Source organism: Manis pentadactyla, chromosome 4, assembly GCF_030020395.1.
Source record: "Manis pentadactyla isolate mManPen7 chromosome 4, mManPen7.hap1, whole genome shotgun sequence".
In the NCBI taxonomy this organism is placed as follows: Eukaryota; Metazoa; Chordata; class Mammalia; order Pholidota; family Manidae; genus Manis; species Manis pentadactyla.
Genome location: NC_080022.1, coordinates 167,359,642 through 167,383,129, shown reverse-complemented (window position 1 = coordinate 167,383,129; position 23,488 = coordinate 167,359,642). Strand labels below are relative to the sequence as shown.

Below are 23,488 nucleotides of genomic sequence, written 5' to 3'. Positions count from 1 at the left end.
GCCATGGCGGCAGCCAATCGATGTAGAGCGCGGTGCCGCCGCGGAGAGGTCCGGCCCGAATATCCCTCCGCCTTCTTCCCTCCCCCTCTCTCTCTCACCCTCCCTGAAAGCCGCCGTTTACTTACCGCCTCCCTTCCTTCTTTCTCCCTCCGCCACTCGAGCACCAGCCGCGCTCTGAACTGCCGCCGGGGTCCCTCCCCCGCCACCAGAGGAGCAGCTGCCGCCGCCGCCAGCAGCAAATTAGGAGGGAGGAAGGAAGGAAAGAGCCGGAGCGACTACCAAGAGGGAGCCAGTGAATGGGCTTGTGGTGACCCTCGCCCCCCACCCCACCCTCCCTTCCCACCCGACCCCCAGCCCCCAGCCCCAGTGGAGCCGCCGCCCAGAAGCAGAACCGTCGTCTTAGGAGGAGTCGCCGCCACCACCTCCGCCATGGAGCTGATCACCATCCTCGAGAAGACCGTGTCTCCCGGTAGGACGCGGGGGCCGGGGGTCGGGCTTAGGTGATTGGGTGGGGGGAGGGGAAGCCCTGGTCCCTCTAACCCTGTCCGTCTCCCACTTTCCTTCCCCCCAGATCGGCTGGAACTGGAAGCAGCGCAGAAGTTCCTAGAGCGTGCGGCTGTGGAGAACCTGGTGCGTACCACCCCGTCGTCCCCCATATCTCGGTCTCCCCATCCCTGGTGTGCAGGCCTTCCCGCCCTCCCGGAGGCCCAGGCCTCGGGAACCCACCCCGCCCCATCCCGTCCTCCCCCCCACCCCCAGTCCAACCTAACCCCGCCATCGGGAAGCCGGTGGGTGTGTCCCGCCCCGGGCCCGGCAGCAAGCCAATGGTGCGGCGCGCCGGCGTGATTGCCGCCCAATCGTCGCGCGGCCTGAGGGCGGCTGTGCAGCGGGAGGGAGAAAGAAGGAGGGAAAGGAGGTTAGGTTGCACTGCGCTGCGTGTTCAGCAAGGGTGGGGGTGGGGGAGCCGGGCCTAGGGGCCATGTGGAAGCTCTGAGCCCAGCCGCCTACCCAGCTCCGACCGTTCCCGGCTTCTCCTTCCTGTCCCGTGGCCCCTGTGATTCTCTCCACCTACTTCCCAGAGCGCTACCCTATATCCCTTGGTCTGTACTCATGGCCAGGCCCGGTATCCAAATGACTCTTAATCCATTCCAGCAATATTTCTCTCTATCCTGCCTGGTTATTGCTCTCCCAGGGTTTTTTGTTTTTTTTTTCATTTGGATGAGTAAAGACTTAATCTGTGCCTAGACAACAGGCTGAAGTGCATCCTTAAGATCGGGTCTGTTTCCAGGTGAAATCACAGAGGAAAGTTACTCGTTTTTCATAATTTCAATTTAAAGGGTACAGAAAAAAATGAAGATAAGTCCGCTAGAGACTGGATTTCTATATAAAAATGTGGGATGAATTGTTTGAAACAGTCTATGTGCCAGGAATGTTTGTCTTTGATGTCCCTTATGTTGGGGGAAGGGTGGATGATACTTGACATCTTGTAAAGGTAGTAGGTAATGTCTAAAACTGTAACCAAATGTGTCCCTTAATTTAGGCAAAATAATCTAAGCCAAAAAAAAGTGACAAGGCTTATTTTATACAAACTGCCTTTGAATGATTTTTTTTGCCCTTATGTGTTTTAAGTTTTCATTATGGACCTTTATATCCTTAACTTTCTATAGAAAAGATTTTTTCCACTGGTATGTAAAAATTTCCATTTAGGATATATTCCTGTTTCTGCTTTTGCTAATTTTCGAGAGGCTTTTTTATCTTACTAACATTTTATATTGTTCCTAACATTCTTTAGTGGTATGTAATTACTAAGGCTTTTAAGAATTATCATCTGTGACTGCAGAAACTATCTGTTTTTGGTTTTTCCTGTTAACTTTTCTACTTAGAGCTTTTTGCAGGGAAAAGGAGTGTTAAAATTTTTAAAGGGAGTAGTCTTGGGACTCGTGCATTACACAAGATTGGGTGTGCTTTTCAAGAATCCACTGTGTTTAGTGGACATATCAAGTCTGAAATGTAGAGGAGCCTGTAGTGTGTTAACTGTTAGCTATTAAAACACTTTTCTTGACATTTTTATCTTTTCATTTTCCCCAGTTTCTAAATACTATAAAATTTTCCTTATAAATCTGCTTTTTTCATTGTTCCCTTTTTGCAGAACACTTAGAATAGAGGGGACTAGTGTCCTAAGTTTGTTTTACGTTTGTAAGTATTTCCTTCTCTTATACAAGGTTACCTGCTTTCATGAGATCAAAAGCCACCTGGAGTATCATTCTTTTTGGACTGAGATTTTAATTTAGAAAAACAGTTTTACTTTGTACCTTGTCATAATGTATTCATATAACAAATATTTACTGAGTACCAGCCACTGTTCTAGGTACATAGAAGAACCCTTTGATTACCAGATTGTCAAATTCGCTTTGATTCTGGGGGACTAATGTGAATATTTAGGCACTTAGAAAGATGTTGATAGGAAAGTCTGTAGCCCTTTGTTACATGCTAAGCCTGCATGAGAAGATGGGTGACTTTCTTATGTACCGAGTAACATTTTTATAGGAGTCTTGAGGTAGCTGTTTTGGTATTTTCTGAGATGTTACGATATATCCTAAAAATTTTTGGTTTTCCCCAGTGTTTTGGTGTTCCATAAGCTATCCTCAGTTGGTGAAATTCCCAAGGTACTTTCATTCACAACTGTGTCTTCTCTTAACAGCCCACTTTCCTTGTGGAACTGTCCAGAGTGCTGGCAAATCCAGGAAACAGTCAGGTTGCCAGAGTTGCAGCTGGTTTACAAATCAAGAACTCTCTGACATCTAAAGATCCAGATATCAAGGCACAATATCAGCAGAGATGGCTTGCTATTGATGCTAATGCTCGACGGGAAGTCAAGAATTATGTGAGTAACTTCCATCTGTTTTGGTCATATTAGCCTAGGGAACAAGAAACATCATTGTCATTTCCTTTGTCATTTACAGGGATTGAGCCAACAGTATAATTAGCTTTCTGGAACTTAAACTTCACCTGAAGATAAAAACTATTTGGTTAAAATCTTCTTTCTCAGTCAAGCTTATCTGTTCTCATTAATGCATTGGAATTATTTTCAGTTAACCAAGGTAGACTGTGGCAGTTTGGGAACCTTTAAAAAAATTAGGTACCAGAATTTGTAGAATTTTGTGAATTGGCATAGTATACAAATTGATGGTTCCCAAACTTAGACTACTAGAATCATAGGAAATTTTTTAATAATATGTATTTCCAGGTTCCTTTCAGAGATTCTGGTTTGGAGTGGGGTCCAAATAATTTTTCTTAAATGAATCTTCTCAAGTGATTTTTTTCATAGCCAACCAGCACCTCGCTCTTATTAAACTTCTGCTGTAGGTCATTCTCATCATTTGGTGGTTTAGACTTGGCAGCACTATGTGGTGTCAGAAGGGGAACTAAATGATCCCTTGGGCTTTTGAAGCCCAAAGAGTTTGTGAAATAAGGTTATAACATTAATGGTGTTTCTGTCTACCCTAGCAAATGTGAAGAACTTCCTCAGAAACATTGGGCTTTTTTTTGCAAGGTGTTCAAAGAGTAGACTGATGAAATTTAAGGAAAGAATGTCCCTTGCTCTGCATGATGGAGTTCTTGTGACTTTATTACTAAATTAGAAATCCTAATTCTAGCTGCAGCAAAGGATTCTGGATAGGCAGATGTGGGTATTTTTTGTTTGTTTTCCCATTCATGATGTTCTTACAACTGGCCTGTCTTACGTGAATAAGGCACAGAAGGTATAGGTAAGCATCTGTGGAGTCATCAGTTGACTCTTGGAATTGGAGGGGAGAACAGTGTGGGCATTCATGTGTGCTTGGTGCAGGTCATGTTATGCACATTAGATTTGTTGTTTCCTGGTTCTGGGGGTCAGCAGTAGGTAAATAAGTGCCCCTTAAAGCAGTGACCTCTCTATTATGTACCTCCTTTCCTCTGCAGTCTTGCATGGAGGCACTCATGCCAAGGAACTAGGTTATGAAAGCCATATTTTGAATCTTTGGGATATGTAGAGCTATTTCTATCCACAGTGGATCTGCTTATGTAATATTTTTAATCCTCTCCTCAGTAATTTGTTATAAATGAAGTTTATTCCATCAACCACTGGAAATCTTTATGCTTATAGTGCCCATTCAATTTCTCATCTTCCTCAAATTACACAGTAGTAAATGAGAGAAGATATGATTAGGAACTCTAATTCATCCTTTTTTCTGGCATGTCATTCAACACCAACATTTTTTTTTTGTATGGATAAGAATTTATATAGGCATTGTTGAGTCCTTGGGCATGAAAAACATTTAGCAGTCATCTTTTTTCCCTGCCAGAGCGCATCTGGTAATTAAGATTATCCGTACTAGTGGTTATTTCTTTTTTGCAGTCTGCATCCTGGGCACAATTGAGAGCTAGTTTCTTACTCCTCTTATTTCTGATAATTGAGTATTACTATTTGAGTCGCCCCTAGTTAAAAAAAAAAAGTTTCAGTACTCAGGAGTTAGAATTTGTGGCCTATAAATCACCTCAAGTAATATTAATTGAGAGTCTTTTGGACATAATTTAAAGGAGAAAAGATAAAGGTAAATAGATTATAGCATTCTCCACATAAGTACTAGGAAGTGGTAGAGTATAGCATAAAGGCACCCTGGACTCTTAGTCGAACTTGGGTTACGTTAATACCTCTTTAGCCCCTGCCATTCCAGACAATTCATCTCATCATTCTCCTCACCCTACCGCCCCCCACCCCATGTATTTGATGTACATTTTTTGTTAAGTCTGTTCTAGTTTTGGTAGCTATCATTTAGAATCAATCAGAAGTGTGTGTTACTGGGTAGAGCTATTGGAATGGGGGCTGGCAGGAATGATGATATACTGTATCGGGGAAAGCCGGGGCATTCATTATTAGCTACAAAGCAGGATACTAAGTGACCTGACCCAGTCAGCAGAGCTGGCCTGAATATCTGGCAGCTACTCTTTGTCGTGTGTTCATGCCAGTAGCAGTTAACTGTTTGCCTTTTGAGTGGGCTGGTGAGTCTTAGTGAGTTCATTGATTGAATTAGCTGATCGTGGTAATGATTAACCCTGGGTCAATTGTGGCTTCATCCTTAATCTGTACCTGTTCCTTTTACCCTTTACAAAAAATGATTACCATTTCAAACAAGACATGTTTAATGGTAAGTGGATCTCATTTTAATTGGCATATCTGACTAGTTCTTGCTGTTGATGGTGGAGAGAAGGTCTTTAATTCTTGGGCAAACAGAAGGAGTCCTTTCAGACTGGAAGTTTAATAAGGATAATTAGATAATTGGTAACATCAGTAACTTTGTAATCTGCATCTAGAGATGTTACTTGACCAAGATCTTCTATGAAAGTCACCTAGGGTGCTAAACTGTCAATGACCAGAAGGAAGAAGGTCCATTCCACATTTCATGAGTGGGAGGATGTCTTCCTTGAATCAGGTTAGACAATGATCTACTATGAATCAGATTCACTTGAATGCCCCAGAGTTAATCCCATTCTAAAATTCCATACACTATCTACAAAACAAGGCTGTGAGCATCTTTCACCAAGGATCCTAAAAGGTGAATTTTGTCATCTCTACCTTTTAATGCTATTTCCCCAGTGAGTGCTACCTTCTTACCTAGTGTTGAATACTGAAGTAAGGGGTCTAGCTTTGGAGAATTCCATTTGGACATAGGGGATGGGTGGTTTCATTTCTAGGCTCTGGTGCAACATTGATTGTGGTGGTGTTGGTATTGAGGCTGGCAATTTTTCAACAACTGACTGTACTATATATGCCTTAGAACTACTTTTTTTCTGTGCTACAGAAAATTTAGTCAGTGAGAACAAGAGGTGTAGTGGTGTGTAATTGTGTTCAAAGAGTATTAGAAATTAAATCTTTCCTCTTGTTTTTTTTTTTTTGTGTGTGTGTGTGTGTATGCAGGTTTTGCAGACTTTGGGCACAGAAACTTACCGGCCTAGTTCTGCCTCACAGTGTGTGGCTGGTATTGCTTGTGCAGAGATCCCAGTGAACCAGTGGCCAGAACTCATTCCTCAGCTGGTAGCCAATGTCACAAACCCCAACAGCACAGAACACATGAAAGAGTCGACATTGGAAGCTATTGGTTACATTTGCCAAGATATAGTAAGTGCTGCCTGTGGTATATCTACCTTGTATACCTCATATCTGATTCTCTCTAGTTGCAACATGCATGCTATTAGGATTATTATTTACTGTGTCATGTAGAAAACCAAGCTACTGAAGAGTGCTTTGAAAGTAAGATTACTTTATTTGTTAATTTAGACTCTTATATTTGGATAGTTAACTTATCCTCACATTCCTAATCATGCCCTAAAGTAAAGGGACTTGAGAGTCACAAACTCCAAAAGGAAATCCGTGTTTGTAGAGGTATAGATTCTAGACTTTTAAAAGAGGGTATTCTCTATCTTGGAGTGTCCCTGATCTGATCCCTTTTGCAAGGTCCTCTGTGTGTCATGCATGCTGTGTTATTTTTTCATGTACTGTTTTGCAGAAACAGGTCACTAACTTGCTGTAGCTGGTTTAGCCACTGGTGCTACAGCACAATTAAAAGCAACCTCCTAAGACTGTCAATGCTAAAGTTACTGCTCTCTGTGGCTGTTCTGTGCACTGATGTGTGATGAAGCAAAGAAGTCACAGCATTTGACCTGGACTTAGACTTCCTAGATGTTGTGCCCAAGTGTTGATTGTTGGCCTCAGATGTTCTGAAGCCTTACTTCAGTTGGCACAGATGGCCTAAAATATATATATCATATATATATAGACTGCCATCTCCATTTGCGCAGAAAGGAAAAGCCAGCATTATCTCATGCGCAGAGACATCATAACTAAGAAGTCAGAGATGAGGTTGATGGGTTGAACTTGTTTCAATTCAGTTTTGGACTACCAGCTCCTGGGATATTTTGCGTGTGGTTTGTCCCTAAATGGAAATGTATGGAAAAAGATCAGAGAAGGTCATGATACTCACTCAAGCGGATTTTACAGTTTAAAGGACTGTAATACAAGCTTATTATATTCATTGCGCTTTGCTTGTTGCAGGACCCAGAGCAGCTACAGGATAAATCCAATGAGATCCTGACTGCCATAATCCAGGGGATGAGGAAAGAAGAGCCTAGTAATAATGTGAAGCTAGCAGCTACTAATGCACTCCTGAACTCATTGGAGTTCACCAAAGCAAACTTTGACAAAGAGGTATGTTTCTTTTAGCAAAGAGGTATAACTTCAATGGTGAGTTAAACAAAAGATATTTTTTCTTTTAAGTTTATGGTTTAGAAAGTGCCATCTTATTAGAAGTAATCATTACCATTCTAGTTCAGATTTGTGTTGTGGGAACAAACATAGCCATGAAGTAGGTGTTTGCCGTTTCTCATCAGGCTTTGGGGAATAAATAATGTGCTCTAAAGTGTTTCTGAGCTAAGGTTTTTCCTTTTGCAGCCCAAGGTATGGGTACACTTTAGGATTTTTTTAAAAAGTAATAGAAAGTGGGCAGTTTCATTCCTCCTTAGGAAGGTGCTTTGAAAGTTAGTACATAAAGTTTGTTTTGCCTCAAAGTATTTTCCCCTATTACTTCTCTATTTATAGTTGTTAAAATACACAAAAACATAAATTTTACCATCTTAACTAGTTTTAAGTGTACAGTTCAATAGCATTAAGTGTATTCACTTGGTTTTGCAGCCAAATCTCAAAACTTTATCTTGCAAAACCAAAACTCAGTTCCTTCGAACAACTCTTTTCCCCGTCCCAGGAAACCACTTTTCTACTTTGTTTCAATGAGTTTGATTACTCTGGATACCATGTATAAGTGGAATAATGCAGTATTTGATTTGTTTTTTCGTGACTGGCTTATTTTACGTAACAATGTTTTGGGTTCATGCATGTTGTAGCGTATGTCAGAATTTCTTTCCTTTTAGTGAGTAATAGGCTGAATAATATTCCGTTATATGTATATGCCACATTTTGTTTATCCATTCACCTGTAAAGACATTTAGGTTGTTTCCTTCCACCTTCTGGCTATTGTGAATAATGCTATTATTAGCCTGTGTGTACAAATACATCTGAGACCCTGCTTTCAGTACTTCTGCATATATGCCCAGAAGTGGAATTGCTGGCTTATATGGTCTAAAAGTACTTTTTTATGTATGTTGACATTTCAGCTGGGCTTTTGCCATTTCTTAGCCTTTAGTGGACAAAGTAGGAATGTCTAAGAAGCCAAAGCAAACTGCAATTCAGTTGCTTAGAGAATAGTCTTCTTCCTTTTAGATATCAGAATGATTCAGATAGTAGCAAATAAAGCCATTACTCTCTTCTCCAATGTCTTACTTATTTGGTGTGGATTTGCCACTTCCCAAATAAAAAAATTTTGTCTCAAATAAAACAGGTCTTTTGAATTCTTTTGAATTTTCAGTACAAGGAAATGGATTTTCTAATGTAGGGTTTGGTTTTGTTTTTTAACTGACCATTTCTATTTAAACCCTGTGAACTACATTTTCCTGTCTATACTTTCTCCCTGGAGTCTTTTTAGTGAAGGTCATTTTAGGGATTCAGAGATTAGGGACCACCTTAGAGGGCAGGTCATATAATAGGCATGGGGGGAAACTCTAGCCTTCATAGTGACATTATTGTGTCTTAGAAGAGCTGCTTGGTTGGCCCAGGGTTGTCTGGGTCCCTGAAGGAGTGAGGTTTTCCTTGAAAGGGTTAGTCTCACAGTCTTAATATATATAGTGTATACTCTTTTAATTCTTTATTTTTATTCTTCCTACAGTCTGAAAGGCACTTTATTATGCAGGTGGTCTGTGAAGCCACACAGTGTCCAGATACAAGGGTAAGTGTGAGGTCAAATGAAAGACTTACCTTCCATCTCTCCTAGGAAATGCCAGTGCTAGCATAGTAGTTTGAAATGTTGGAGACCAGGTGACTTCAGAAATAAGGTCTGACTAATACTGATCTTAAGAATTTTTCTCTAACGTCTTAGAGAAGAAGGAAGAACAGTACTTAGAAAGTCAGTATAATGGAAGTTGTCATCCTCTTAAAAACATTTAAGGGAGAAATGGTTTTTGATCACCCTTGGCTACTTGACTGCCCTAGTTTATTCTTGTAGCTACTGACACAGCTCTGTGTTGCTCCAGCCTAAACCTTGACCCTTGAAGTAGGTGGGGTAACATCCTGTCCAGCTGGCATTCGTGAGTTTAGTCCTGCTGTGGGATCCACAGGCACCATTAAAGCATAAAGAGAAGAAAAGGAGAAATAAATAGGAAAGGATACTGAAGAAAAGAGGGAGAGATTGATTTGGGGGGAATGATAACATCACCTAAATGTGTCATGGTTGAACCTTTATTCACCCACTTGAGTGATTACTTACATTGTCTGATTGTATTGTTATTACCTTAAACAGTAAACTAATTTGCTATTTATAAAAGGTACGAGTGGCTGCCTTACAGAATCTGGTGAAGATAATGTCCTTGTATTATCAGTACATGGAGACATATATGGGTCCTGCTCTTTTTGCAGTAAGTATTTTTATTTTATGTATTCAAGCATGTAGCTAATTGGAAGGCTATCATTTCTGATGTTCTGTCAGTTCTACAGTTTCTTAGTTAATATTATGAAATCAAGGAAATTCCTTGAGTCTGAGTGTTGTGTTTAAATTCCTTGGTTGTATGCCAAGAAAACTTGTGCTGGTAAAAAGAGTATTTAAAATTTTTTTTCTTTTCTACCTTTCATTTCAGATCTAGCTCTCATAAATCTATGTTTTTGAAATTTGAATGTGTTAGAGGAGGGTTCTGACTTAAGCGAGCTCTTATTTGGGGACTGTGGTGTTTTTTTTTTTCTCCGAAGATCACAATTGAAGCAATGAAAAGTGACATTGATGAGGTGGCCCTACAAGGGATAGAATTCTGGTCCAATGTCTGTGATGAGGAAATGGATTTGGCCATTGAGGCTTCAGAGGTGAGCCTGGGAGAGAGTCTATATGGCGGTTAGAGCTGTTACTCTGACGGGGCTTTGAGGGTATCTCCATTTGGGGGTTTTGGTGGGTTTTTTTTGCTAGCCAAAGGCCCTGATAAAAAAAAGATCAGTAATGAGGCATCTCATGTTTTTGCCAAATCAGTTGGGCGTAATATATTGTAAATACTGATTTTAGTACTGTGAACACAAGAGGGCAGCAAATAGTCACAATTTAATGAGATGATACCTGATGCTGAATTGCTTTTGGAAGTCCTCATGTAACGTAAGCATGAGGTGTATAATTGGTAGTTTATTAAGCCTGGTGAAGGAATTAGATGTGGAAAAGGGGTTAACTCTACACTTGGAATCTTTGAATTCAAGCTTTGTTTCCAACTGTGATTATCTTGTGGAATTCAAGAAACAATCTTATTTTTGGCATCCTTAGGTAGACTTCATCTCTCCATCCAAAGGTCACTTAAGTGACAGCTTGTTAATGCAAATTGAGCTTACGAAAAAAGAATGAAATTCTTAAGGTTACCTTGGTCCTTTAAGGTAGGTTATATGTGTGGCCTAAAAGAAGCTCATTGAAGTAGACCAAAAAGTGAGCTCCTCCAGAGATCACAGAGAATGTTAGCATTTGCTCCATGTATTTCAGTACAGACCCCTGGGCAGCTCTCTCTGTTTGCCTTTAGTATCAGCTTGTTTGTGGCTGTCCAGAATTTGCTTTATGTGTCTCTTCAGGCAGCAGAACAAGGTCGGCCCCCTGAGCACACCAGCAAGTTTTATGCCAAGGGAGCATTACAGTACCTCGTTCCTATCCTCACGCAGACACTGACTAAACAGGTAAGTTAACTTCCAGATTTAACCAGGTAAGCTATGAAACCTTGCTAGGCTGGACTTGCTGTGGAACACTTCGCATGAAGGAACTCAGTAACCTTTCAACTAGATGAAGTTCTGTTATAGATGGCTTGAAACAGCTGAGCCAGATAGGTAAGATTGCTGGGCTCTTGAGTTGTTTGTGAAGCAGTGAACATTTCAGTCTTGATTGGGAATGAGGCACATATACTTCTTTGATTTCCTGAGTGCTCCATTATCCAAACCAACACAAGAGACATGCTGTAAAAGTTACAATAAAGAAAGGTTAGGAAGAAGAAAGTGCTTGTTTTAGGCCACTCAAACATCTGCTAATATCTGGGATATTTTCATGAGTTCATGGTATATATTTACTTTCAAAATGCTGATTGAGGTTGAATGAGTTGTTCAGATCCTAATGAAAGAAACTTCTGATCCTTCATGATCATTAATAAAGTAAAGGTAACAAGGTCTTACAAAGATGTGGGTCTAATGACTAAGTACAGAAATTCGTAAGAAGTGTGTCCTGGTTGCCAGTGCTCCCTTTTGACTTTATGCATCATCAGTTTTTCATGGTATGGTGTTAGGAAGTCTGTTACCTTCTCTTCTGGGGCACATGAAATACAACCAAGGAGCTGGCGGTGCTGAGGAAACACTGCTGTAACTTGAGCACTGCAAAATTACTTTGTACATAGGAGTGTAACTTGTTTTTAGAAAAGTACATGACTTTGAATATAGCAGTCTCAAGATAAGTAGAGGTATATTTGGTTTGAAATGGACTGGTTTGTTTTCTTAAATTTTCATCTCATCTTTCAGTTTCATAGTTGCTTTTTTTTTTTTTTTTTTTATCTTTTGACCTTAGTATCTTCGCTTTTGTGTATTTTGGTTGTGCTTTCCTTGCTTGGGAACAAATCATTCTTGAGATGTAATTTTCTGCAACCGCATAGACAACCTGCCTTACATTACTATGTGGTGCAAATGGCCACATAAGGAAGATATACCTTGAATTCCAGTTTCAGGGGAGGTCTGAATGGAATCTTTTTTGTTTAACTTTTTATTGAAATAGAAGAATGACTAGCACACCAGAAGCCACTTCATGTTCCTAGTCATTAACTCCCTCACCTTTAAGTTCACAGATAAGTTTTGATTGGTTTTGAACTTTATATAACTAGAATCACATAGTATATAACTTTGTTCTGCCTTTCACTATATGTGTATGAGACTCATCATCCTTGTGGCATGTGCTTGAGGATTGGTCATCTCGTTGTATAATGCTAAGGGGGGATTTCCCCCATCTGCATTTTTGTTTAACAAAGGTTGTGGTGTGGATCTTTGTGGATGAGATTAAAATACAAAGGTTTTATATTTTATTTACTTCCCCAGTGCTTAAGTTCCAGTGATGGGTTGGGAATAGTCAGAGGACCTTTTGTGTTAAAGTGATTCTTTGAACAGAAACTTAACTAGAGCCACATTCCTTCGCCAGGATGAAAACGATGACGACGATGACTGGAACCCCTGCAAAGCAGCAGGGGTGTGCCTCATGCTTCTCGCCACCTGCTGTGAAGATGACATCGTCCCACATGTCCTCCCCTTCATTAAAGAACACATCAAGAACCCCGATTGGCGGTACCGGGATGCAGCAGTGATGGCTTTTGGCTGTATCTTGGAAGGACCAGAGCCAAATCAGCTCAAACCATTAGTTATACAGGTGAAGCTGAGGGAGTTTGTGGGTGGAAAGTGGTATACTTATTGTTTAAAGTATTTGCTTGAAAGTACACCTTTATCTTAAAAACAAAGCTGTAAGTAGTCATCCACAAAGGGTATTTCTAGCTATTTGTTCTCAATGAAGGATCAGATATGTTTAACTGTTTTCAATTACAAAAGTCATTTGACTTTTAAAAAGGCCAGAAAAGAAAAAGGCAGTCACCTTTAATCCCATTGCCCAGAGATAACATTATTAGCTCCTGGTATCTATCCTTGCAGCTTCTTTCTGTGTGTATGTATGTACATACACATGGATGGAGAGCTTACTGTGCAGATCTTCTTATAACCTGTTTTTCCACTTAATGTTCTATCACAAACATTTCCCCATGATTTTTAATAATGTAATTATTCTATCCTTAGGACAAGATGGCATTATATAATGAAAAGTCTTATGGAAATGTGTTTATTTCACTATTATAAATGATACAGTTGTTGATTAGAGTTGAGTTCAGTGCATGTAGAACTCATCTGTCAGGATATAGTTAAATGCCATCACAGCTGCATCCTGGAATCTCTACCTGAGTAATTACATAAAGACTCCAGAAAGCATTTATACCAAACTCTTAAAATTCTATACTGGGATTTGGTAGAGAGACTCTCACTGTTCACCTTACTTGGCTTTTATTATGTTGTTAGTATTTGATGAGCATGTCTTTTAAAGTGGCAAAACCATCTTGATGCTTTGAGTTAAAACCCAGCCATTGGTATGTCCTCTGAGGAATCAGTCAGCATGAGTTCTAATCTTTGTTTTGCTTTGCTTATATAGCTGTTGTATTTTCAGGCAATGCCCACCCTAATAGAATTAATGAAAGACCCCAGTGTAGTTGTTCGAGATACAACTGCATGGACTGTGGGCAGAATTTGTGAACTGCTCCCTGAAGCTGCCATCAATGATGTCTACTTGACTCCCCTGCTGCAGTGTCTGATTGAGGGCCTCAGTGCTGAGCCCAGAGTGGCTTCAAATGTGTGCTGGGTAAGAGATTCTCTTCCTGGCCTGATAAGGAGCTTGGCCGAGCCATTGGCAAGGAAGTAGGAGGTATGGGAGAGGAATGGGTTTACCTCATTTCTGAATAGCATCTCCTTTCTAATTTCTTCAATTAAAATGTGGGGGAGATGCCAACTGCGTAGACCAGTGGGAGCTGTTGACTCATGGTGACTGGTTCCTGAACCATTTAGAAGAGTCATGCCAACCCAGTGGGAAAACTGTCTGGACCTGGTTTTCTTTTTTCAGTTGCTTGGGGACAAGAAATTTTGATGAAGGTAGAGTTGCTGGCTACAAGAAGGACCTGCTGAGAAGGGGGCAGGGGGGAAGGAAGGTAGGCGGTCTAAGTACTGAGTCAGTATAGGCTGTGTCGGATTCATTGGAGACCTTTGGGGGTATGAGGAGGAAGTTCAGATAAGGAATGAGTGGGCTTAAAAGCCTTTCTGTGAATGACAAGAGAAGAGTGAAGTGGCAGGCATTCATGACAGTGAAAGTACACTGCTTCTTAGTTGTGGACATGTTACCAGGCAGGACAAACAAAATATAAACATTTAATTTTAAGGATGCTTCTAGAACATTAAGGTCTCTTGAGGTGATCATGACACAAATAATTGAGGATATACTTGCCTTTGATTTATTCTTAGATGAGTTAGAAAGGAATACACCTAAGATATCTTAAGGAAAAAGGAGGTTCTTTTCCAGACTAATATGAACTCTGTCTGGGTTTAAGGCTTTCTCCAGTCTGGCTGAAGCTGCTTATGAGGCTGCGGATGTAGCTGATGATCAGGAAGAACCAGCTACCTATTGCTTATCTTCTTCTTTTGAACTCATAGTTCAGAAGCTCCTGGAGACCACAGACAGGTAACTGATACTGTGCAGAAATGGGGTATCTTCTCTCCAGCTCTTTTTGCTGTCTCTGTGGGACTCTGCCTAACATAGTCATAGAAATATTGCAAAAGAAGGAATTAATGGCCATTAGCGCACAGGTAGAAAATTTGGTTCCTGGCTGGCTGTATTGTGTTGCCAAACTGCAACTGGGTCTGCAGCCTTATCAGTTTCTGGGTTTGTATTTTCAGCAAGATAGTGTATACATTATAGCAACGTCCGTCCTTTCTCATTTGAGGCTCTTAAGATTTTTCCTGTGTGTTCCTTACAGGCCTGATGGACACCAGAACAACCTGAGGAGCTCTGCATATGAGTCTCTGATGGAAATTGTGAAAAACAGTGCCAAGGATTGTTACCCTGCGGTTCAGAAAACTACTCTGGTCATCATGGAGCGACTGCAGCAGGTGCTTCAGATGGAGGTGAGACTCCAGGCTTTCCTGCTATTGGTGGGAAGGGTTGTGGTGCTTCTGACTCATAGCTCTGTTTTCAAGGCTGTTCTCTTTTGTTGGTGTTAAGTATATATTTTTCTCAGAAAGATATGAGGTTTATACAAGAAATGTTTCAATTTAAGATTGGTATTGCCTGTCACAGTTTACTCATGTGTCGGACCATATTGGTGTATAAGTTGATTTCCTGTGTTAATATCAATAAAGATTATTTAATAGTCCTGGCAAACCCAGCAAAAATGGGAAGCATTGAGGGAGTTTGGACCTTATTTTAGAAGGTGTATATTCAGAGCATGATCATCTTCTTTTCCTTGTAGTCACATATACAGAGCACATCAGATAGGATCCAGTTCAATGACCTTCAGTCTTTACTCTGCGCAACTCTTCAGGTATGATGGTGCCTTGTCCCTTCGTAGCTCCTTCTAGAAAGAGAATCCTGTCTCAGGATGACAAGTTCATGTTCACACTACTCTGTAGTGGTATTGATGATGCTTCTCAAAAGGCCTTGACTGGATTGATTGGGAGGGTAATTTCCCATTTTCTTGTCTGTCTGTAAAGAGGCTATCTGTCCTTTGCTCCGTGTAAGGAAGGAAACCACTCAGTTTGTGATGGTCCTCCCAGCTGTACAGCTATTTTATGTTGGCCTCTTTTAATCTTTGGTTTTCATTGAGTTGTTCAAGTGTAGCTCAGTCAGATCTAGTTCCCAACTGTGGTTCACTCAGTGAAAAATAATAGCCTTGAGTTTCTATCATCTTTTGAAACAACAGTTGCTGTTGGAAGATTTATTATAATTTACATTATTTATAAAGCACCTAATATTCATAGTGGCCTTTTCTGAGGACAGACTGGGAAAATTAAAATGTCACTCCTCATTCATTACTGGAGTCATGGAGTAGCTGAGGATCTATTCCCTTTTTACCAAAAGACAGGAAAACCTTGGAACTTCGATCACGCTTAAGTGGGGTACTAGATTTTAGTATGGAATGATGCTAACTAGTTCACCTTCTCTGTGAACTCCTCCTCTGTTTTACTCCAAACTAAATTTTTTTAAACTGTTAAGTCTTAGTCATCAAACAAAGGAATGATCCAGTAACATTAGCTGAAACAGTTAAAGGGTAAGGAGGGAGGTTTGAGGAATACTTAATTAGGACAAATAGTGAATTTTATCAAGACAGTTTCTTGATGATCATCTGTAAATGGGTTAGGATATAAGAAGGGCTCTTTTGTGTGTCGTGGGTAAGAACTCTAATGGATTCTTTATTCATTAAAACATTTTAACTGCCATTCTAGTGAGACTGGAATAGGGAGGCTACTGACGAATTTGTCAGATATAAATGAAATGCAGAGGAGATGACTTTCTGCGTCTTGTGTTTGTTCTGAATTGGGAAATAGAAGGAATATTGAAATGAATGTTTTGTTGTTGTAGACAGTTGGCACTGTCAAAGCTTTTGAGTATAAAAAGTGTATTTGACCTTAGCAAAAAAAAAAGATCTAAGGAACTTAATTGATTGGAAAAAAGGTATAGTGTTCTGATGGGAAGGTTTGGAATCAACAGATCCTGAACTTGTATTCATTTCACAGAATGTTCTCCGGAAAGTGCAACATCAAGATGCTTTGCAGATCTCTGATGTGGTCATGGCCTCCCTGTTAAGGATGTTCCAAAGCACGGCTGGGTCAGGGGGTGTGCAGGAGGATGCCCTAATGGCAGTTAGCACACTGGTGGAAGGTGAGCGAACCAAAATCACGAAGAAGTGTTTCTGAAATGCAGAGTTTCAAAGACCGAAGAAGTTTTGACTGCAGAAGTGTAGTCCTGTCTTCTCATTTATAAGGGCATGAGTCAGCTCAAAACTGGGTTGAGATGAGTATAAATTTGTATATAACTGCCTTGCCACTCTCCTTGAAGTAAATGGGGAGTCAGTTTGCAAATTAGATTGGCAACTTTTTGGGGGGAGAAACTTAACCAGCTATCATGTGTTCATCAGGTTCCTCTCCCTTGAGTGTCTATTGCTTTATAGAGGTTTGGTTCCTATCAAGGATGGAGGAAGCAATGGTTTCTAATTTTTTTATCTGGCACTTGTTACCTCCTGGTTCGGATTGTATTTTTTCTAGAATCAAGTTTTCATGTTGTATCATGGCGACTGGTATGGGATAGAATGAAACATTGAGTGAGTTCTAGGAATTGATTTTATCATTGTTGCAATTCTGACTGTGCAGAATTGCTTTGGGGTAGCCATGTCTGACTTAAGACTCTTTGAAGGGCCATTAGAAGCACATTAAAGAGCACTTTGGAAGCCTGGAATGCTGCTTCAGAGATGGCCTGTAAGGTATAGTACTAAAGCCATTACCAGAGGACCACTCCCCTGAGGACCAGACCTATTTCTAGCATAAAGAGCATGGGTCCAACCGGTCTGGCAACATGTGACCCACCCTGACAGGGTACAGAAGTTCATTTTGGCTCCAGGAGAGGCTGGTCTGGATATGAGGCCCAGTCTACTTTTCCTGACTGGCTTGCAAAACCCTTTATGGAATTGCCTAGGGATCCTTTTTTAAACCTAACTTCCAGAAAGGATATGGTATATTCAAATGAAGAGGTAGGCATGAGGCAGGCAGTATTGCTAGCTCAGCCAATTCAGAATTAACCTTGACATTCTTTGAGGGCCATACCACTTGGTTGTTTTAGCCAGAGTGAGCTCCCACTCTGAAAGTTTGACATTATCTCCAGGGCATAGGAGTTAGGCCTCTCCAGTAGTTACGGATTTGGCTTACCCAAGGCAACCTTAATGTGTTACTCACTCACACTCCACCCAACATATTGAATGGAGTGACTACATTTTGGGAGAGCTAGGATGGTTATTTTTGCTCACTTCTGTGATAATCTGTAGTGATAATAGTTGTTTCCTTACAGTTTTGGGTGGTGAATTCTTAAAGTATATGGAGGCCTTTAAACCCTTCCTGGGCATTGGATTGAAAAATTATGCTGAGTACCAGGTAGGCTGTACTTTTCAAAATAATATATTTATGTTCTCATTTGTAGTCATTGTGGTACAAAGTCAAGTTCCTGTACCCCAGGTAGTTCTTCTCTATGTACTTTCCCAAGTGTTGAGCTACTTATTTGTGCCCTGAGAATCTGAACTAGAAGTAGTCAGTAAAAAACAGGATATTAGATGCATCAAAGTAGCACCCTAACAGCAGGACTTTTTTTTTTTTAAACCACCTGCCTGCTATGTAGTCCCTAGTAAATATTATCTTTTCTGTCCTTTCTTAATGCTATCTCCGATAGTCCTAGTTTTCTTCTTGCCATATTGGTTGTTAAAATGAACTAATCTCAGAGAGTCTTCCTTGACTCTAGGTTCAAGTGGTAAAGGACCAGCAGCTAAGTAAAAATAGTGCCATTTTTGTTCGTATGCCCTGGAGACAATGCTGCATCTCCACAGATGGCCTTTTCTGTTTGGGGGATCATTTTCTTAATTCTTTGCAGGTTTGTTTGGCAGCCGTGGGCTTAGTGGGAGACTTATGCCGTGCCCTGCAATCCAACATCTTGCCTTTCTGTGATGAGGTCATGCAGCTCCTACTGGAGAACTTGGGGGTGAGTGTCAACACATAAAATCTAATTTACTGGTATGTGAAGAAGTCATTAGTTGGAGAGAAGGTTAACATCAAGGTCTGTGACAGAGAGCTATAGTTCCACAATGTTGGGCTATGTGCTTGTAAGGAAGGGAATTGTTTGTTTTTACGTGATGAGTCTATAGTAAAGTTGTAAAGTCAAAGGCATGCATGCTGCATGCATGGAACTTGAAGGGGGAGACCAATAAACTGTAAAAACAAAGTAAATATACAATCTCTCTATCTAGAGATAAATATTGTTAATTTTTGTGTTATGTTCTTAGGGTCTATACCCTGCATATTCTTAGTTGCTTATTATTTTAAAAGTTTCTTGAGTCTTTGGATAGAACAAGTGTTGATTTTTATTAATTTGTCTTTTTTTTTTTCCTTGTCAGAATGAGAATGTCCATAGGTCTGTGAAGCCACAGATTCTGTCAGTGTTTGGTGATATAGCCCTCGCTATTGGTGGAGAGTTTAAAAAATACCTAGAGGTTGTACTGAATACTCTTCAGCAGGCTTCCCAAGCCCAGGTGGACAAGGTGAGTTTAAAGCTAACTTAAGTCTAGCCCTGATTGGGGGAGTGGGACTTCAGACAAACATACAACTAAAGGTGATTAGCGTGATGGAAATTCTGGTTTTTATCTCTTGCAGTCAGACTATGACATGGTGGATTATCTGAATGAGCTAAGAGAAGGCTGCTTGGAAGCCTATACCGGCATTGTCCAGGGATTGAAGGGAGACCAGGAGAACGTACACCGTTGAGTATACAACTTAGTTGATTTAGTCCAGTGTGCATTTAGCCAAATGGGCTGTTTTTTATTGTGTAGCTTACTTGAAACTAGCAACTATTGCTTAAAGGAAGGTGGGGAGAAGGCAGAACAGTGCTTCATGAAGAGAGTGGCCTTGGGGGAGGATTTCCATTATTTCTCCTCCTGGTTGCTCTTACTTTGTGTCATGTTTCTTGATCGTGGCAGGAATGGGACTCATTCAGGCTGTTGGCTGATTGCATCTGCACCAGCCGTGAGCAGCAGTTGTTGAGGCCTCCCCAGTGCCTCAACTTGGAAGGGTTGAAGGATTGGGGGTTCAGATTTCCTCTGTCACTTGATTGTATTATTGATTGGGGAACTATTTTTATTTTACCCCTTTGATATCATGGGCTTAGGGGAAAGGTTCCATTTGGTCCTTTTAGATTGTATCTGCTTACAGGAAGAGGAGTACCTGCCTTTCCTGTTGACTTGAAGAAAGACATTTTAATCTGGGGAAGGGTAATTTGGTATGACTATGCAACTAGTTCTCCAGCCGGAAACCTTCCTGATGGGGGTAGAGTGGAAATTTTGAAATGGGGTTGTAATCCTGCTAAATGTGGGACAACTTCATCAGACCGTCTCTTCTTTTATAGCGGATGTGATGCTGGTACAACCCAGAGTAGAGTTTATTCTGTCCTTCATTGACCACATTGCTGGAGATGAGGATCATACAGATGGAGTAGTAGCCTGTGCTGCTGGACTGATAGGGTAGGTTATTCCCTGGTTCTCGGAGCTGAATAGAGCTGGTCGTGGAAAATGAGATGAATAGTAAAGAATTTTCAAAGTAGCATGGATGGTGATTACCCACTTCTTTGGCATGGAGATTTTTTTCTTTAATGGAACCCCTAGTGTCCTGTTTTGAGTTCTCACAATGATAAATCATTCAAGACTTTGCAGATTTCTAATTTCTCCCCACTAAACTCTTTATGAAGTGAGTTCTCAGAGGTATAGAAGCAGCATCAGATCTGCATTCATCCCATATTCTGATGCTGGTCAACAAATTGCCTCTGTATAGCTGCCTCTACTGAGGGTTTCTGAGGCAACATTAGAAGAAAGAACATTGGTCTTGAGGAGCTCAGACCTGGATTCTAGTTCTGATTTTACCAGGAATTAGCTGTGGAGCCTTAAGTAAGTCATTACACCTCTTTAGACCTCATTTTTCTCATCTGTTGACAGCAGGTGTTAGATTTACTTATCCACAAAATTTCTTGGAAATTTTAAAAGGTAGGTGACTACTAAGAAACCCATAGCTAGCTTAGCACTGATTTGGAAGACTCAAAATATAATTATTGGTATAAGGCCAGGAGCTCATTTTCAGGTGTTTATTTTACACAGGGACTTGTGTACAGCATTTGGGAAGGATGTACTGAAATTAGTAGAGGCTAGGCCAATGATCCATGAACTGTTAACTGAAGGACGGAGATCGAAGACTAACAAAGCCAAAACCCTTGCTACATGGGCAACAAAAGAACTGAGAAAACTGAAGAACCAAGCTTGGTAAGAACTTGGCTCCCCTGCCTTCTTTCTCCTACTTTCTTGGGGAGAAGGAACATTTTCTTTAGACTATTTTGACAGGGGCCGCCTTTCTTTTGGTATTTTGTTTTGTACTCTTTCCCACATAAGTGCTTCTGAGCCAGGCCTTTGTTCCTCAACCTTGTACTAGTGGAAGGGTCAGGCAGCCTTAATCTTTCTTAAGCCAAATATTTGATTCCTCATGGTGATGAAGAACAGAACTAATATAACTAGAATTCACTGAAGTCCCCAAATCATTTTGGGCCCTAATAAAGTCATCAATGATGACATATTCCCATAATTCTCTTTTATTCCCTTTGGCATGCTCCTCTCTATATATACTGCAGTATTTCTAGACATGGCTTAGCTCTACAGAAGACATCCAAAGTCAGTTGTCTGACCTCTGCTTTGAAATTTGGTTTTGTTTTCCTCTCATATACTGAGTTAAATTGACTATTTTGAGTTTTATCTTTTTAGTTTCACTTCTGCCCTCTAATGTAGATGCTAATGGGAGCAGACAGATGGCACATAGGAAGAGAAGAAAAATAATTAATCCTCAAGAAGTTGACAAATTCACTTTAGGCCTATGAGCACTTAATTTTAAGAACAGGTGTGTTTGACTCTACGTGATCTCAAAACAAATGATTGACCTCTTTTCCATTTCTTTTTAGATCTGTTACCATTGGGATGATAACCTGAGACCCCCGCTGGAAATCTCCAATCTTTTGAAAAACCCGGAAGTGAGGAGTGTGCACGGATGCTGAATGTTTGGGAGTGAGAGGATGAGTGAGTGAGGCTTGAAAACACACCACATTGAAAATCCTGCCACAGCAGCAGCCGCAGCCGCAGCCGCCAACAGCAGTGCTGTCAGTGAGCTAAGTAAGCCCTGACTTCGTAGGAAACCGTAATGTTGGCCGTCTTGGAAAAGAGAAGCAAAGGATTTACTTGCTAAAAAAGAAAGCTAGCTCTCCCCAGGAGAGGCTAGAACTAGCTTTTCTGTCTATGGGCTGGTGCTGAGTGGAATGACTAGGAGAGGAGGAGGGATAGGTTCAGCTGTGGTGCTTTGTTGTGAAAGGCAGCCTGGCCTTTGCTACTGATAAGATGGAGCCTGGGTCTCAAGCCCACCTTTTGTATACCTTTGCCATGTGACGCCGTACGCGTGCTGGCTAAAAGGAGGGTGTGGGATTCTTTACAGTCTGAGAATGAGTGTGTGTGAGTGAGGCGGTATCCACATTCTCAACTTCAAGTCATTGCAGTTTCTTTTTCCCAGAAAAAAAGGGGTTAGACATTGCATTTCATAAAACTAACTGAAGTTCTGTCTACTGATGCAGCACAAGAGATGTAAAAAGGAAAAAAGAAAAGGAAAGACGCTCTTCTAGGTTTTGTTTTTGTTTTGTTTTTTTAATTATCTTCTGGGGAAAACACTGACGAATGGTCAGAGCTCCCATATCCTAATCTTTTCATCAAGACGCCTTTCCTAATAATATGATTCAACTGTGAATGTAGAAGTGGGGGGGAGGGGGGGTGCAAAAGAAAACTCTGGAGTTAGAGGATATAGATATAACAAAAATTACAATTGTTACAAATAAAGAATGCAGACTTCAAAAACAAAAGAAAGCCACAACCCAAACAAATCCAAATTTAAATGCTCAGAATTGGCAGCACAAAAGAAAAGTTCTCTCCTGACTTATATTGTGGCAGTCTGAACACCCCCAGAAAATTGTGCCAAAGAGTTTAGAAAACAAATATACAGTAAAAGTACACACAGACAGCAAACTTCAGGTAACTATTTTGGACTGCAAACAAAGATAAATTTAATGTTCAAACACTCTGATAAAATAACCATTTGGAAACTGCTCGGCCTTCTGTTCTCTTTTATTTGATTGACTATAATGTGATATTGGTCTGTTGCTGCACTTCAAAACCAACTAACCAACAAAACAAAAGGCAAAAAAAATATATATATATGAAGTGTGTGTGTACATATATATATATATATACATATATATGTGCACACACACTCTAGAACTCATGATGCAAATGGCACTTGAAAAAGGTTATATTTTTCCACTGAAGTTGAAGATTAATAAAATGGTGTCAAACATTTCCCTGGTCACACGCTTTAATACTTTTTTTTAAAGTGTGATATGCTATGAAAACCATAAACCAAGACTTAGTTATTTCCCCTTTTATAAGGGAACAGGGCACCCTGAATTCTGGGTTTAGAATCTTTCAGCAATAAGGAGGGAATATTAGTGAGCTTTGATCCCTTTTGGTTTTGCAGTTAGAAAGTTTTGCTGGCATTTTGAATATGCTGCTTTCAAAAACACCAAGGAAGATTTTTATTGCTTCCTGGTATTTGGAGGATAAAAGACGAGACCTTAAATTCCCACTTTGATTTCCATTTTAGCAAAAAAATACAGGCTTATGTTTCTTCTCTGCCATTTCCCCCCCCCCCTCTGTCCAAGCCTTCCCCTCGTATGTGGAATTGGCTTGGTATTGCCCATCCATATGGCAGCATCTCTAATAGCTCTTGTACAGGGTATCAGATATTGTGCCTTTTGGTGCCAGGTTCAAAGTCAAGTGCCGATCTATGAACCAGTGTACAAAAAAAAAAAAGCCAGGTGTTTGAAGGAAAGACGCT

The 23,488-nt window shown here is 40.5% G+C and overlaps 1 protein-coding gene across 2 annotated transcripts; it reads left to right on the top strand.

Annotated features, from left to right (window-relative positions):
• Positions 1-91: 91 nt before the first annotated feature.
• Positions 92-22,700, top strand: KPNB1 (karyopherin subunit beta 1). 2 transcript variants are annotated; one of them, XM_036930367.2, is made up of 22 exons: positions 92-469; positions 572-630; positions 2,702-2,884; positions 5,957-6,157; positions 7,091-7,243; positions 8,814-8,873; positions 9,469-9,558; positions 9,887-9,997; positions 10,736-10,837; positions 12,330-12,554; positions 13,377-13,583; positions 14,323-14,453; positions 14,749-14,896; positions 15,241-15,312; positions 16,505-16,649; positions 17,829-17,911; positions 18,402-18,509; positions 18,922-19,065; positions 19,178-19,283; positions 19,926-20,040; positions 20,668-20,829; positions 21,516-22,700. In XM_036930367.2, coding segments are annotated over exons 1-22 (2,646 nt in total). In that variant the 5' UTR covers positions 92-429; the 3' UTR covers positions 21,517-22,700. The 2 variants fall into 2 exon arrangements, with proteins under 2 accessions (XP_036786262.1, XP_036786263.1); XM_036930368.2 differs by having other exon boundaries at positions 93-469; positions 13,392-13,583.
• The last annotated feature ends 788 nt before the right edge of the window (positions 22,701-23,488 follow it).

Excerpts from the sequence above, each read along its gene's own strand:
- KPNB1 (XM_036930367.2), top strand. The coding sequence starts at position 430 with ATGGAGCTGATCACCATCCTCGAGAAGACCGTGTCTCCCG. Across the intron at positions 7,244-8,813 it reads AAGCAAACTTTGACAAAGAG|TCTGAAAGGCACTTTATTAT; the intron begins GTATGTTTCTTT and ends TTCTTCCTACAG. Across the intron at positions 10,838-12,329 it reads CGCAGACACTGACTAAACAG|GATGAAAACGATGACGACGA; the intron begins GTAAGTTAACTT and ends TTCCTTCGCCAG.